This window comes from Manis pentadactyla, chromosome 12 (assembly GCF_030020395.1).
Source record: "Manis pentadactyla isolate mManPen7 chromosome 12, mManPen7.hap1, whole genome shotgun sequence".
In the NCBI taxonomy this organism is placed as follows: Eukaryota; Metazoa; Chordata; class Mammalia; order Pholidota; family Manidae; genus Manis; species Manis pentadactyla.
In genome coordinates, this window is record NC_080030.1 from 66363994 (window position 1) to 66382089 (window position 18096).

At 33.0% G+C, this 18096-nt stretch overlaps 1 protein-coding gene across 7 annotated transcripts in view; it reads left to right on the plus strand.

The window, feature by feature from the left end:
• The window catches only part of TRDN (triadin), a 377090-nt gene that overhangs the window by 124115 nt on the left and 234879 nt on the right, over positions 1-18096 (plus strand). For all 7 annotated transcript variants that reach the window (XM_057489292.1, XM_057489293.1, XM_057489294.1 and 4 more), the window contains exons 6-9: positions 5603-5662; positions 8859-8918; positions 11918-12100; positions 17994-18053. In XM_057489292.1, the coding sequence (XP_057345275.1) occupies positions 5603-5662; positions 8859-8918; positions 11918-12100; positions 17994-18053 (363 nt within the window). The remainder of the gene's footprint in view (positions 1-5602; positions 5663-8858; positions 8919-11917; positions 12101-17993; positions 18054-18096) is intronic.

Consider the following 18096-nt stretch of genomic DNA (forward strand, 5'->3'; position numbering starts at 1 on the left):
CCTTTATCATTTGTTAATTGGCTGTATATGTGTGGGTTTATATCTGGGCTCTGTGTTCCATTGATCTATGTGCCATTACCATACTGTTTTGACTACTGTAGCTTTGTAGTATAGCTTGAAGTCAGAAAGCATAATACCCCCAGCATTGTTCTTCTTTCTCAGAATTGCTTTGGCTATTTGTGGGTCTTCTATGATTATTTGTTCTAGTTCATTGAAAAATGCAGTTGGTACTTTGATTGGTATTGCACTGAATCTGTAAATTGCTTTGGGCTACATGGCCATTTTGACTATATTAATTCTTCTACTCATGAACATGGGATAGAGTTCCATTTGTGTCTTCTTTAATTTCTCTCATAACTGTCTTATAATTTTTAGAATACAGGTATTTCACCTTGTTTGTTAGGTTTATACCTAGGTATTTTATTCTTTTGATGCAATTGTAAATGAAATTGTTTTCTTGATTTCTATTTCTGCTAGTTCATTGTCAGTATATAGGAACACAGCAGATTTCTATGTATTAATTTTGTATCCTGCAACTTTGCTGAATCCGGTTATTCTCATAGCTTTTTGGTGGAATCTTCAGGGTTTTCTACATATAATATCATGTCATCTGAAAATAGAGACAGTTTTACTTCTTCCTTATGAATTTGGATATGTTTTATCTCTTTATCTTGTCTAGGTGCCTTGGCTAGACCTCCAGTACTATGTTGAATAAAAGTGGTGAGAGTGGACATACTTGTCTTGTTCCTGATCTTAGAGGAAAAGCTTTCAGCCTTATACCATTGAGTATGATGTTAGCTGTGGGTTTGTCATATGTGGCCTGTATGATGTTGAGATATATAACCCTCTATACCCATTTTGTTGAGAGTTTTCATCATGAATGGATATTGAATTTAGTTAAATGCTTTTTCAGCATCCACTGACATTATCATGTGGTTTTATCCTTCTTTTTGTTAATGTGGTGTATCACACTGATTGATTTATGGATATTATACCATCCTTGCGTCCCTGGAATAAATCCCACTTGGTCATTATGGATGATCTTTCTGATGTTCTGATGTATTTTTTAATTCAGTTTGCTAATAGTTTGTTGAGGATTTTTCCATCTATGTTCTTCAGTTATTGGTCTAAAACTGTTTTTTTTTTTTTTATGGTGTCTTTGTCTGGGTTTGGCTTTAAAGTGATGCTAGCTGTGTAGAATGAGTTTGGAAGTAGTCTTTTCTTCTCTACCTTTTGGAATACTTTAATAATGATGGGTATTAGTTCTTTAACTGTTTCATAGAATTCAGGTGTGAAATTCTGGTTTGTTGGGACTTTTTGATTACCAATTCAATTTCATTGCTGAGAATTGGTCTCAGATTTTCTGTTTCTTCCTCAGTCAAACTTGATAGGTTGTATTATTATAGGAATTTGTCCATTCTAGGTTTTCCCATTTATTGGCATGTAATTTTTTTCAAAGAATTGTCTAATAATTCCTTGTATTTCTGTGATATCTGATAACTCTTCCTTTTTGTTTACTGATTTGACTAATTGTGTACACTCTCTTTTTTTCTTGAAAAGTCTGGCTAGAGATTTATCTCTTTTGTTTATATTTCTTGGTTTTATTGATTTTTTCTATTGTTTTATCTTCTCTGTTTCATTTATTTCTGCTTTGATCTTTATTATGTCCCACCATCTACACACTTTGAGTTTCGTTTGTTCTTTTCATAGTTTCTTTAATTGTGAGTTTAAACTGTTTATTTGGGATTGTTCTTGTTTCTTGAGGTAGGAATGTAGGAATGCTATATGCTTCTTCCCTAGGACTGCTTTTGTGGCTTCCCACAAATTTTGGACTGTTATATTTTGTTTTCTTTTGTCTCCATGTTTTCCTTGATTTCTGTGTTGTTCATTGATCTGTTGATTATTTAGAAACATGTTGTTTAGCCTCCATGTGTTTCTAGGCTTTTTTGTCATCTTTGTGTAATTTATTTTAGTGTCGTATGAGACCATTGTGATCTGAGAAGTTGCTTGATACAATTTCAATCTTTTCAAATTTATTGAGGCTCCTTTTGTGGCCTAGTATATGATCTATTATGGAGATTGCTCCAAGTACCCTTGAGAAAAATGTGTTTCCTGCTGCTTTTGGGTAGAATGTTCTGTAGATGTCTATTAAGTCCATCTGATCTAATGTGTTGTTCCGTGCCTCTGTTTTCTTGTTTATTTTCTATCTGGTAGATCTGTCTCTGATGTGGGTGGTGTGTTAAAGTCTCCCAAAATGAATGAGTTGACATCTATTTCCCCCTTAGTATTTAGGTGTTCCTGTGTTGAGTGCATAGATATTTTAATGATTATATCCTCTTGTTGAACTGACCCCGTTATCAGTATGTAATGTCCTTCATTATCTCTTGTTACTTTCTTTGTTTTGAAATCTATGTTGTGTGACATAAATACTGCTGCTCCTTCTTTTTTCTCCCTTTTATTTGCATGAAATATCTCTCTCTATCCCTTTACTTTCAGACTGTGTATGCCTTTGGGTCTAAATGAATCTGTTGTAGGCAGTATATAGATGTGTCTTGTTTCTTTATCCATTCTGCTACCCTATGTATTTTGATTGGTGCACTCAGTCCATTTACATTTAATGAAATTATTCATAGTATGTACTTAATGCCATTTTATTGCTTTCTGGTTGTTTTCATAGTTCTTCTCTGTTCTTTTCTTCCTCTCTTATACTTTTGTTATTTGATGGTTTTCTTTAATGTTTTGAGAATTCCTTTTTTTAATTTTTTGTGTGTCTATTATAGGCTTTTGGTTATGGTTACCGTAGGTTCAAGGATAGCTTCCGACTATATAGCAGAGTATATTAAGTTGATGATCACTCTATTTCAAACACAGTGTAAGAGTATATCTTTTTTCTTCTTTTTCCTCCTCCACACTTTGTGTATTAGATATTCTAATTTGTACTTTTTTGTGTATCCCTTGATTGATTTTGTTTATAGCTGGTTTTACTACTTTTGTTTTGTTTTAATTACATGAGTGCTTGGTAATTAATTGGGCTACTAACTTTACTGTAGGTTTGTTTTCATTGGTGAGTGCTATTTAGCCTTAGACACATTTCCATTTACAGCAGTTCCTTTTACATATCCTGTAATGCTGTTTTAGTGGTTATAAATTCCTTGTGCTTTCATTTATCTGAGAACTGTTTAATCTCTGTTTCAAATTTGTATGATAATCATGCTGGGTAGAGGATTCTTGGATGAATGCCCTTCTGTTTCAATACATTAACTACTTCATGCCCCTCCCTTTTAGCCTGTAAAGTTTCTGCCAAGAAGTGTGCTGATAGCCTGATGAAGTTTCCCTTATAAGTAATCTTTTTTCTCTCTCTGGTTGCTTTCAATACTCTCTCCTTATCCTTAATCTTGTCATTATAACATTATAATCATTATATGTCTTGGTGTTGTTTCCCTGGGGTTCCTTTTGTTAGGGGCTCTCTGCTCTTCTGTGACCTGAGTGTTTATTTCCTTCCCCAGATGAGGGAAGTTTTCAACAATTGTTTCCTCAAAGAGACTTTCTACCTCTTTCCTCTATCTTCTCCTTCTGGTATCCCTTTATGCAAATACTATTTCATTTGGAGTTTTCACACAGTTCTCTTATCACTCTTTTGTTCCTAAAGATCCTTTTTTCTCTCTGTTTCTCAGCTTTGTTGTTTGCCTCTTCTATAATTTCCATCTCATTCATTGTCTCCTTTACTTGCAGCAATCTATTATTCATTCCCTCTATTGTATATTTCATTTCAATTACTGTATTCTTCAGCTCTGAGTGGCTCTTTTTCAGCTTTCCTATCTCTTTGTTGAAGTCCTCCTTGAGATCTTCAATACTTTTCTACAGATCAGTGAACACATTTATGACTGTTACTTTGAAATCTTTATGAAGAAGATAGATGATCTCTGTTTCATTTGGCCCTCTCTCTGGTGTTTTATCCTGTACTTTTTTTTTTGGCACATATTCCTTTACCTCCTCATTTTGTCAGGTTTCTGTGATTCATGCTTTGTATTATATGGCTCTGCTATATTTCCAAGTAATGGCTTTATGAAGAAGGCATCCTGTAGTGCTCAGAAGCTCAAGACTCTTTACTCTACACTGCCTGGTTCGCCTTTGAGGTGGGACCCCAGTTGCCGTTGGTGGGCAATGGGTGGGGCTGCATTTCTTTTTGTCTGTCTTCTGGCAGTGGTCTATGTCAGTCCACCAAGGTTGGAAGTTTGCCTCAGCTGGCCTTTTATGATCAGAGCAGCAGCTTCTGCTGGAATTGTTGTTTGCAGTGAACCCTCTGCTTGACCTGCAGTAATGGCAGGGCTGCTGCTTTAATAGGGTTGGCAGGGCTGTTACAAGGCTTGTGGGCAGCTGGGCAACAGGGCACTCAGTACCAGATTGAGCCACCCACGAGGAGAAAGATGCACTCAGAGCTGGCTCCTGCAGGCACCTCTCTAATTGGACTGAGAAAAGATGGAGAAAGTTGAAAAATCCTCTCTTTGCCTGCCAGGCAGCAAAGTCTAACACTGTTGAGCCAAGTGGGTTAGAGCCCTGGCAGTACACAGGGTCATAACTTGGGGTTGAGCCTCTAGCAAGGGGGATAGAGCATTTGGGGCTCCCAAGAGTGCCCAGCCTTTTGGGTTGATGGAGGGCTGAGGAAGTGTTGTCCACCTGCCCTTTTTCCTATGGAGAGAGCTCCATCCAACCCTCACCGTTCTGATATCCCTACAACTGCTGGAAAATATTTTAAACTGCCAGCTCTGTTTTGATCTTAGCAGGATTGGTGAAATGTGCCTGTCCTCCACAAGCAGCTGGAGTCTCAGCCTCCCAAATGCTCCAACTGTCCATGGTGTCCTGCCCTACTAATCACCAGAACCCAGTAGAGTGTGGACTCATGTTCCCAGAGCAGATCTACAGAGACCCCCACACTGTGTTCTTCCACTTCCTTCCTGTGAGCTGGGATAGGTGTAGGGCTAGGGTCCCAATCTGTTGTGGCTATACCACTTTTCCTTCTCTATGTGGTCTTCTCTTCTTCTCCAGGTGTAGATGGTCTGTTCTGCAGTCTTCTTGTCATTTTCAGGGTTAATTATATTGCTAACTCTGTGGTTGTGTGTGCAAGGTTTCCATCTTGCTTCCTACTTCACCATCTTTTTTCCTCTCCTTCAGCACATACTGTTTAGGTTAATTATTCTTTTCCTCAGATTCAGCAAGTATTTTCTCTGTACTTTTGTACTTATATTTTTGATGTTTTTCCAGTATTGAGCTGGCTACTTTGGCATATGGCTGGATACTTTTTTAAAACTTTCTAGTTCATTAAATTGAAGTTAAAGATTTGGAAAAGCTAAGGGGTATTCTTATCTTTGCATTAAGACCTGGTTTTGGTATGAGTTTGTATGTGGGTATGAAATAAAAATAGAAAATTAAAAAATCTATGATTACCTTAATGTTTAAACATCTAACTATGTAAAACCTCATACCAGTTAAAAACAGAATTCCAGAAGCAGCAGATACATTTTTGACATAAAAAATTGCCATGCAATCATCTCATCATTTATGCTCTTTATTTAAATTAAAAGTATTGTCTGTTTCTTTTCAGTTACACACAGAGAAAAAGAAAAAGAAAAAGAAAAAGTGAAAGAAAAACCTGAAAAGAAAGGTATGGACTTATTTGTATTGCAGTTGTTATGCATTGGTTCCTTCCCCTTTGACATCTCCTTTGCATCAGATTTGAGATGATGATGAATTAAAATATATATATATATATATGTATATATATATACACACACATATATATAGTATGAAAATTTCCTTAGAATGAGAAGAATAATTTCTAGGTTGAAGGATATTAAATGCCTAAGACTCTTGAACTCTGTTAGCAATTTACTTCCTAGAAATGTTGTATCAATTTTTCCTTGGATGTTTTTAGACTTTCTTTGTCAACAATAAGAATATTATTTCAGGAAATATTTTCAATTTGATAGGTAATAAAGCATACCTCCTCATATTTTAACCTGCAGTTTTTGAATACTTATTAGGCTAGACTTTTTAATTTTTTTCATTTTTATGTGTATGTTTAGAACAGGCAATGCAGACTTATTGTTTAATACATAAGATACATTGTGAAAAGCTTCCTCCTGCCATTCTCCCACCCTCCTGGTTCCCATTACCCTTTCCACCTACACATGCACATAGTAAACCACTTCTTTGAGTTTTATGTACATCTTTCAGAGCTTCATTATGCACTTATCAGACAATATGGATTGTTTCTCTATTCTTACACAAAATCTAACATGTCGTATTCTGGAATTAATAAATTATTAATATATGTAATATAACATAACAGTATAATATAATATAATATAAATGTCCTAGAGATCTTTCTATACCAGTAAATAGATATTTTCCTCATTCTTTTTAAAAAGTTGCATAGTATTTAAATGGAGATATTTTCTTACACTATTTATTTTAACTGATCATTATTTGTAGATTGAAGGATTTAAATATGATTTTTATTGATGTGTATTTCTTGTGTAACTGTTTAGACTCATTGCCCATTTCTCCTGATTATATATATACATGCCTTTTGATTATACATCCTTGGTCTATTACTTTTTCAAAGTACTCAGTTAGTTTTGTAGTTAATGTTAGGGTTTCTAGCTGTGTAAGTAGTGCATATATGTGTGTATGCATGTTTGTGAGTGTATTTAGATTCTTTAATTTTTATGTGGCTAGATATGTTGACATTTTCTTTTGTAGTTCTTCTTTTGAATTCTCATACAAAGGTTAATTCAATAATTACTAACAGTACCTCACATTTTAAAACTTAGTGTCATATTTCACATTGAACTGTAATTCACCAAAAATCTATGTCAATACATGATGTGAAATAAAATTCTAATTTAATATATTTGCTTTTATTTTAGAGGGGACCATGTCTAGGATATTTGGGCCGGATATGAGCTGACTTATGTTTCCACAATATGCACAGCCTACAAAGTTCTCTTGTTTTGTGAAACATTTGTCTTACCTAGAATGTTTTATGATATTTAGGAATCAGATCAATTGAAACATGCTTCAATATTCTTTATTCCATATTTACAATTGAAAATTTAGATTAAATAGTTTTTATTATATTAATGTTTACCTAGTGATAGTATCCATGAATTTGATTCAGCCATTTTTATTCTAGGAACAGGTGTCTGTTTCCCAGCTGTCATTTAGTTACACAGTATTATTGGCATCAGATTCTTTGTACTCTGACTAAATGAAATAATCTGATATTTCTTGTGATTATTTTCAGCCTTCACAGTGGCTAAATATTTTTTGTTTAAAACTAATTGAATTTGTTGCCACTACATTACAAGTGTTGCAGGTAATTTGTCCAAATTGAAAATCGGAAATGAAGTGCTTCATTGTCAGTATCCTTTTATTGACTGTACACCAACTAAAGGAGTTTGTTTTTTATGAGATAAGTTTTTATATTGTATGAATTGTGCCCTGAATAACTCAGTGCAGTGCTCTTCCAGCTAACATTGTCCAAGCTATTTCCCATTTCCCCAAATGGTAGTGGAGGTGGGCATGGAGCAGGCTGAGAGGTAGAGAGGCTGAAACCCTGCAAGAGGAGGTACCTTCTTTCTTGGTATCTCTGCAGCTTCCAGGGTCACTTGGTCTTATTTGTTTTCAGCTTTCTGTGAGGCTTGCGTCATCTTTCTAAGACTCTGGGAAAACCATTCTCAGATGGCATTTTAAAAGAATGGGTTTTAAAATACATATTTTAAGCACATTTTTCCTTTTATACTGCAGGTAAAGCTGATGGACATTGATACTCTTTTTATATAGGTGGAGAAATGGAAATAATTGGGACCCAAGTTTTTATTGTAATAATTTGGCTTTTTCCTTAACCCAACTGTTTAACTACATCTCTTTTATCATTTAATTTTGTATAATTTCTTTAATTCCCATTATTTCCTCAATAAATAATATGCAAATGTTGAAAAATGGCTGGTGATTTGGGAAACTACCAAACCATGCAGTCTAATATATTCAAAATATAAGAATAACCTGCACATGCTGTTGTACTTCTCAGAATTCCCTTATTGAAACTTCAGAGAGACATAAGATTTTATCAATCTATGTAAATAAAATAGAATTCAATCAAATAAATTAATATTGATTTATTTTATTATGTAAACAAGGTGTAATGTTTCAGTTATCATGTCAAATACTGTTCAATTAAGAAGCTGCAACTTGATCGGTATTCTTTATGATTACTTTATATTCTTTTGATGGTTCTCAACCATAGGTGATCTCCTTTAGAAAGTATTTGGAAAAAATTTTGGTAGTTAAAATGTCGTTGAGTGGAGAGTATTTGGTAAGCAAGGACTAGAGAAAATAAGCATTTTTTCAATGCATAAGACAATGTCTTATAGCAAGAAATTGTTCCTCCCCAAATGTCAATTGTGTCTTTATTGAGAAACTCTATTCTTAAAGCTCTAGTCATGATTTAAACATTTATTTTAATTAATCATGAAGAGAGTGCTTCTTCCTCATAAAATTACATCTTTTGACAAATTCTTACAAAATTGCTCTCTGTTTGTCTTTCCTAACTTTATCTATTTAAAATAATAACCTTAAAAAGGAGGGTGAGACTAGCTTTCAGAAGGTCTCAGTGTCAAGTTTTAAAGTGGAGTTTATGCAGTTATTGGTAATTATTTATTCCTGAATTAGGCTCATTAATGTTACCAATCTTCAAAATAGTTCATGATTTTGACAGCTATAAAAGTGAATCAAAGAGAAAGCTTGATCTTGAAATGTATTAAAAGTGTGTACTAATATAATATTTTCTGTTTAAGCAACTCACAAGGAAAAAATTGAGAAAAAAGAAAAACCAGAAACAAAGGCAGTGGCAAAAGGTAACTCTTCTTTTCTTATTTCTATAACTAAATTATTTTTACTTTAAAATTTATATTTTGATTAATAGAAAGCTGGACGTTTATCAGAATTCAGCATTTCCTTTACACAAAAATTAATTTGGCATCACATTTAAAATTTAATATATAAAATAAAAATAATATGAAATATTTAAAATAATAGATCATCTCATAATGTGAAAGGAAGATCAACAGCTTTCCCATATGCAGCAGGTAGAATTTTGGCCTCTGTGACCTTCACTCCTTGGTGCCTTCCTCTTGGCTGTTACATTACATGACAAAAAGGAGTTTGCGGAGGTAATTGAAGCTGATCTAAAATACAGAGATTATCCAGGATTAACCAGGTGGGCCCAATGTAATCTCATGAAACCTTAAAACCATAGAGATGTGGCAGAAGAGAAAGATTTTAAGTGTTATAAGGACTTTCCCCAAACTCCCCATTGCTGGCTTGAAAATTGAGGGGCATACATGGAAAGAATGAGAATGATTCTGCAAACATGTTGAGTAAGTGTGGAAGCCAGCTCTCTCCAGAGCCTCCCCTAAGGGATGCAGTCCTGTTGACAACTTGATTTCAGCCTTGTGGACCCTACTCAGAAAACTTGGTGGAAACATGTCATGATAAGACTTCTGAACCATGGAAACTGGGAGATATTAAATGGATATTGTTCTAAGCAGCTTAATTTGTGGTAATTTATTGCTGTAGCAATAAGAAACTAATACAGTGTATCTGGTTTACAGCTTTTGACCAGTGTTATACCTTGGGCTTTCCTTTAGAGGATTCAAATTCAGGAATTTTTTTCAAGAAGAAAGAATAACGTATACACTTTGACTGATATTTTAAACCATTATGTACCAAAAGTGTCTTTACAACACACCAAAAAAAAAAAAAAGCTTATTAGACTAGCAAAGTATTTTTATGTATTTCGGAGGATTGTATAAAAACAGCTTTTACTACTTTAATTTGTCTCCCAATTGTTTAATGTTAGAAAAATATGTTCTAATTGATAGTTCAGTCTTAATCTCCTAAATTTATATTTCCTATTTATATTTTAAAATACAGGTTTTATGTGATTATCATATTTGAAAATCTAAATCCAGTATTTTCAAGAAGCTGACCATTTAGATAAAAATTAGAGTCTATTTTCAGCATTCAGTATGTTTATCTACACGATGTAAAATAATTAGGTATTTGGGGTAGACGTTTTCACTAAGTTTTTCCAAATAGCTTAAGATGAATGAATTGTAAATTGAGACTTTGGTCTTAGAAAGTAGCATAAATTTAGACTGAAGATGAAATTTGTAACTAAATATATGTTATTTTATTCTTTTTGTCTCTTCTGTTTAACAGATTTGAATGAAAATTAACTGTCTTCCTAAATAGAGCTGGGTGATATGTATATAACCAGACTATACTTTTTGTTTTTTTGTTCCTTAATGAACTCCTAAGTAACTTAAATTCACTGGAAGTTTGTGGAGTAAATGGATGAGTTTTACATGAGAGTTTTAGGGTGTAGTAGCTTTGAAAAAGAGTGTGTAGCACTCACCTGAATATTCTTAGTGCGCTTTAGCTTTGACGAATTCCAGAGTATCCGAGGAACAGTGCTGTGGGAGGTGTTGCTCAATTCAATTAAATGCAATACTGCAGATGATTTTGTTTTTGCAAGCATCAGGCATGATCATTTTTTTTAATTGAAGTATCATTGATACAATCTTACATTGATTTCATATACATAACACAGTGGTTTAACAGTTTCCCTTATTATTAAATCCTTAGCCCTACTAGTGCTGTTACTATCTGTCAACAGATGTTACAGATCATTGACTATATTCTCCAGGGCACGATCATCTTCATTCTTCCCTTCATAGGACCTGACAATACCATCTTGTCTTAGTCTTATTTGCTTAGTATACTAAAGTCAGGAAACGTGATGATATTTTCATTAAATTCTCCAGCAAGTGATAATAAAGGCTACTCATTAAAATGGCAAATGACAAGAAAGAGTCCAATATTGTAGACTTACGGTGGTGTCTAGTGATTATGTGTGATCCCATAGAATAATGTCCCATGTGCAACATCTATTATTCATAATTTTCCACAAATATTTGCTATATTATTGCATTTTTAATAATTGAAAGATTCACAGACTGATTAGTTCACATTTCTAGTTCCTTCCTCCCATAAAAACATAATATAAAATTATTATGTACAGAATATGCATATATTATAATTCACATATAGATATTCATGTATATGCTAATGTGTAATCCTTTTAGTTTATAAGAATATTTCCAGCAGTTTAAAAGTTATTAAAATCATTATTTCTGACATAAGACAAAGAGGAGCAAATATCTCAATTTCTGCTTTCTTTCTATCTCTTTAAAGTCAAGTCATTAGAAACTGAATATCTCTGAATTACCCTTTAATGGGCGTTATTGTTTTATTTCTATTAGTCATTATCAATACAAGTCATTTTACATTTGCATTTCTAATAGTTATCTTTAAGAAATGCTGTGTTGACAGTTCAGCTTTTTGAATGACTTTTAAGAAATTTCAGTTGTGGAACAAAACAATCACATCCTTTTAAAAGGTCTTTTTAATTTGGCTCTTTGGTATGGACATTGTCTTTTACTGGACATGCCTGTATATGTGCTCCCTGCATATTTCAAATGCCACCATGTTTATATGCTAAATTCCTGACTACTTAAAAATTATGTTTTCATGTACAAAATAAAAAAGTCTCCAAACAAATTAAAAAAAAACAACTCTAAAAGTGAGCTACTTTTCATTTTTCAGTACTTTAACATGGCACCTCCTAAACTCTATAAAAAGTTAGATAATAGTCACAAGTATTTGTGTCAAGGACACTGTTTTTCCATTTTTTTCCTTTCCTGCTTTTTAAATTGCTCTTACCAATCAGTAAAATATGAAATACTGTGTTGGTAAATAAAAATAATCCGAATTTTTCTTTAATTCTATACAGAAGACAAGAAAGCTAAGACTAAAGAAAAGATCGAAGAAAAGATTAAAAAGGAAGTGAAAAGTGGGAAACAGGAGAAAGTGAAGCAAACAGCTGCAAAAGTAAAAGAAGTACCGAAAACATCACCTAAACCCAAGGAGAAGGATGAAGAAGTGACTGCAGCTGTCTCCAAGCATGAACAGAAAGGTAAACATTCAGAGGAGGCGGCCGGAGTTTCTAAAAGAATATTGGGCAAGAAGCAGATGCAGTAAAATTAAAAACTGTAAAAGAACATGAGCAGATTTCCAATCGGAGTGAAAGATTCATATAAGTAAATATATTTGACAGGAAATACAATAATTTGGGAATTAAAATTTGTTTATAGAAATACTAAAATGTGTTCATATATCTAACAATGCATTTTGAAGTATTTTTAAAAGAACATTTGAGTTAACATCTGAAGTTATTTAAAGGTTGAGGATAGATGTTGATTCTCATGATATGGGGTATCTGTTAAGTAGTGGAATAAAAATTGTGTGTGTCCTACTCTTTGAAGAACAGCAGTCCAGGAAAAATGACAAGTCTCAAGGAATGTTTTAAAGGGGTGTATGTTTAAATCATGTAGAATAAGTATCAAAAAGCTATCCATACATTCCTGTTTCCTCTGCAGGAGCATGTAATTTAAAATATAGATGAAATTATTCAGGTCAGTTGATTTGATAAACAGGAAGTTGTAGGAAAAAGGACTTTCAAGTTTCTTTGCCAGCTTCCATTGACTAAATGTGTGATTGGAAAGCTCTTTGTCTGACATTATGCTGCTCTTCAATAAGAGCATCACATTTACATCCCAAATTCACAAAAATAAAGCATTTAAATAGAGATGGAGTATAAATCTGAAATTATTTATGGAAAGGTGTTATGTAAACATAAAAGGGGTGGAATTTTAAGAAAGCAGCCAGTGGTCTTACATGTCTGTCCCTTGTTGAATCTTTTAAATTTAAGAAAACAGCCAAGGTCCCACATGTCTGTCTCTTGTTGAATCTTTTCTTCCCTAAGTCTATTTCTAGCTCCAAGCTGCTACACAATCCTGAGATTCCCCATACAGAGTGGGACCTTTCCTATAAATGTTCCTTAGGGGTATTGCAAAATAAATTTTTTCTTTACTCTGGTAGTTTTGAATAATTTTATTTGAGGACAAAAATTAAAGAATGTTTTTTATGAGATTTTAATTTAAAAAATCTTAAAATTTTGTTGATGAGTAAGTTATTTGACAGTGAAAATGAAAATAATTTTCTCCATGATAAGATACAAGATATGAAATTTGCAGTTCACAATTTTTTTAGATTCCGTATATATGTGAGATATTATATTGGTTTTGCAAGCCACTCCTCTATTTTCTGAATCACTTTTCCTCCTGAATTCACAAGTAATATTTGTAAACTTTGATTTATATGACCAAAGATGTATATTTTTGAAAATATATTTTAAAAAGGAAAGGAAGGAAAGAAGAAAGGTTACATTTATTTTCATTTTTGTTTTTAATGATTGACAGAATTTTTAACTTGGGTAATTTTCATTTATTTCAAAGTAATTTTTTAAAGATATGAGTGGAATTTAAACTTTGGAGCCCTAAAACATCTCATCAGTTTTAATGATGATTGTATTGCCTTGAAAAAGTTAGAAATATTTTTACCTTTCTTAAAACTGTGTTATTTATGAAATGCTTTGGCTCAAAAAAAGAGTGAGTGTAGAGGAAACATTTTGAATGGATGTAAATATAGCTGTGATAGAAAAGAGAAAATTTAATCCTATATTTCATTAATAGGTTTGTTTAAAATTATTACCAAGATCCTAAAATACTTTGCATTTTAGATTGCCCTTTAAAAAAGTAAATAACCACATGAAAACAGATGAAACTTACCAAGTATATATTTATTTATTATCCATCAATACGCTGTGTAAGAATTTATGCCAGTTATATGTGAAAGTGTCCAAATACTTACCTAGCAACTAAGAACATGAATATACTTTTTGATGTTCATTTTTTGTATCTTCGGTTTTTTTGGGGCCATATTTTATTGATGAGAACACATCACCAGAACATTTTCAAATAGTATTTATTTCCCAGGTCTCATATATTATACTTTATTTATATCAGAAATCAGAATTATTAAAGATAACATTATATTACCATTTCCATTTTCAATTTACTGTTTTCATTTCCACATAAAGAGTTATTTCTCTATTAAAAGGACATTCAAGTGTCACTTAGAAATGAAAGCAGAAATGTGATTTTATCAGTTAAACAAACATATTTGCTAAAGTAAGGCTCCTTATTGAAAACAGCTACCATCAATTAAATAAATATATCAGCAGGTAAATAACCAAAATAGTATACCTACTACCTGGTAAGACACATAAATATGTTTTTTTTTCAATTACGCAAATTTAAGAGCATTTTTTTTTTTTATAAAACCCACATTGGATTATGGTTTAACTAAACATGATAAATAAAGGTATAGTGTTGTTTTAATAATTTATTTGTGAGGTGGCTTTGATCTTGAGACCTTGTGTTGATGATTTAGTAGAGTCATGTTAGTTCTCCTTAGGGCGAGGGATTATTTATTTGCTTAGCTTAAACTAGACCTAATGAATTTGGGTTATTCTTTTCATATAGATTTCTAAATAGTTCTTTTTAAATAAATAAGGCTTACAGGTATTTTGCTCACTGGAAACAGGTTTTTACATGAGGCGCATACACTTAATGACAATCATTTTATTTAATTATGTAGTAGCCTTGTAAATGGATTCATATGGGGTTACTTTTCATACTGCATATATAAACAATACATCTCTACTTAAAGCATTGGGTTTAAGGTGCCTGTTTGTATATGCATAACATAAATTTATACATACACTTACATAATCTAGTTTTTATGGACCAACCGTAATCTGGTTAAAGTAGGGCAAGAGGATCAGCATGATAAGGCATTGCTCCTTGATTTTCTGATGGTCTGTGGTGGCAAATCTGTGGGGAGAGAAAGAACAAAACCTCCCACAGCTATGCTCATTCTTTCTTCTTCTTTTTTTTTAAGCAACTGCCTAAATATTTGTGGCAGGCAGAGAAAGTATAGCTAATGTGAATCTGCCGTAGAGCACTACACCACAGATGTCCCATTCTCATTAAAGGTTTTTTAATATGTCTTTCCTGTTGACATTCTGCACCCAGAATGTATTCTCTCTCAGCTGCCATTCCACAGGGAACACCAGTAATGCAGCTGCTGAATGACACCCATGACTGTTCCCTGAAGATCAAGAAGGGAGAAAGGGCTGGCATGTGTTATTCCTAGAAAGATGTTAACTTGGGGAGAAAAAAAAATACTAAGATAAGAAATTACCCTATGTGAATTAATACCACCTAACTAGGAAAGTGAGAGTGATAAAACAGTAAGAAAGTTCCCTATTTTCAATATTTGAGTTGCATTTTAAAGAAGCATTTCTATAAAATGAATCTTCCAAATTAGGAAGGCTTGATTAGCTTTATCCTTAGGTGAAGCCGTCAACACTTTGGGGACAGCCCAACATATACCTGCTTAGAATTCTTACCTGTTATTGAGGTCAACAACCAGGCCAGGTGGAAACAGGCATCCCACTTTAAAATATTTGAAAACTTTTAATTTAAAATATTGTAAAAATACTCCCTCATCTTCCTACTGATATATTGGTGCCATTAGAATACTACACCACAGCATCACCTAGATATAACAGAAACTTCCCAAATGTTGTAACTCAATTTTCTAAGTTAAAAATAAATGTTCTTTAAATTCACAGGGATTTCCGTTTTTAAATTGGAAACTCATAGGATTATTGATTAAATTCAATAAATAAATGACTTTTTGAATCAGAAAATATTGGCGTATTAAAAATAAGCATTTTACTTTGGTAATCACTTAATACATAGGCTAAATAGTGTCATTACACTGTCATTCAGTTCAAGAATAAGCTCTGGAGCAGGAAGATTTTAGTTAATTCAGTATTCTATCTCATATGTCGTGTATAAACATCCCTTAACAACTTGGACAAGAGAACAATATCTCATTTTGGGGAGTTATTACCCAAACCCTTCAAATTCCAAGTAGTCCCTGCATTCTAAACTCCTGATAACATGTGTTCTCTGGTGGCTGCTGTTGCTGAAGACTACAGTGCCACTAGGAATCACTGTTGAATAAACAATTGGGGGATTTTAGATCAGTGATTCTAGAAGCATGATGTAATTATATTCTTCTGGGGTTTGTTAAAGTGCATATTCCTAAGATCCAGACCCATGGAATTATAGGTTTGGGGATGATGGGAAACAGAAAACTTCATGTAACACATTCCCCATCTTTTTGATATTTAAATTGCCCTTTGAGATAGACCTCCGAATTGTAGGAAGGCCAAATCCAAAACGTAATCATTGAAGCTACTGAAACCAAGGGAAAACTTGATAATTTCAGGAAGTTCACCTTTGCCCAACCTCAAATTTACCATTCAAGGTAAATATACTTTTCCATTTTATGTTATCTTAGAGCCAAATTGTCCATTCTACAATTATGTTCAGGAAACAGCTATGTCCAGAAAAGAGAAAATACACTCTACCTTAATCTTACTTCTCTCCTGTACAATAGAGTCCCCAGGTCTTGGGATCAAAACCCCAACCATTTCTGCCAGTACACCCAGGAGCTGACTGATTCCTGGCTTGATCTGAGAACTAGCCTCCCTCCCTCTCCCCACGTCACCTGTGGGAAAATACAGTCCAATTCAAGAATCAAAATATGTACGAATTTTTGAAACTTCATGAGTTTTGGCTTTCTCATATTTAGTGCCAATGAAAAGGGTTCTTTTTTATATCTACCATAATATCTACATTTATTTTTTTTAAGGCCTGGCAGAGTTTCATAAAAAAATGGATTTTTCTAAAAATACTGCTATACTCTAAAAGGAATGAGGTCTACAAAAATCCTTGTATCTGTATTTATATAGTAGTAAGTTTTATTATTTCATGTTTGATATAAAAATTTGGATCACTTAAGGGTGTGTCATGTTGTATAAATTCAATAAACTCTCTTGGCCCTAAAGCTGCCTTTGAATTTGTTGGATTAGTAAGATGGAATTATTTATTATATATTTATTTTAAATATTTAAAAACATTAAAATCTAAATCATCTTAAACAGTATTCATTTCATAATATGCAAGATTTGAAGAAAATACGGCAAACTTAGAGAGTGATACATCAACTGAAATTCGGGATGGAATGCCCTCAGCAGAATCTAAAATTATGTGAAAATTTAAAGGTCACAACAATGTCTTTTATTTACAGGGAAGAGAAAAAAACCAACTCTTGAGATCATTTTTTACCAATCTGCCCCAAATGCTCAATCCTATGCTTTTCTTAAAAAAAAAAAAATCTTTTTCCATAGACCATAGACTATTCAAGATCATGTCTTCTAATAAAGATTGCTCAATTAATTAGCTTACCAGTGAGATCATTTGATACTGAAAGTCTGCTCTCTGGATTTGCTCTTCTAACTGAAGAGCATTTCCATGTGGAGGACCCTCTAATACATGGCAAAGGGGTTAGCCTTTTCGAGAAACATTCTACAGCTCTATTTAGATAATTAGCAGAAGGACTGGGAGTGAATATTTGGTAAAACATTCCAAGCTGGAAACAATTTCCTTTTGTAAATTTCTGTTTCATTATTGGAAGTATATATATATACTGACAATGAGAAATAAATGCTATAATATGGTGACTTTTGTAATAAATTTGATGAAAAAGGTTTTGATTTTTTAAAACAAATAATGTTATATTACCCTGAACCAGTCTGTTAAAATCTTTTAAGGTTATTCTTTTTGTATGGAATAAATGGAACTTTATGTTTATTATACCTTCCCCTCTCCCGTGTTCATATGAGTGCAAGTTATTCCTTCACAGAAAACATTGTAGTAACTAAAATAGAATTGTGCTATTTTGTTTGTGTTGTTAAACCGTTTCTCCCTAGAAAAAAGAAAGGCATTAATGACATTTTTTCATTGCTCTTTTTCTTTCTACTCTGTCAGATCAGTATGCATTCTGTCGATATATGATTGACATGTTTGTCCATGGGGATTTAAAACCAGGTATTCCAAATAATTCTTGTACTTGTCTGTTTTTAATAGTCTT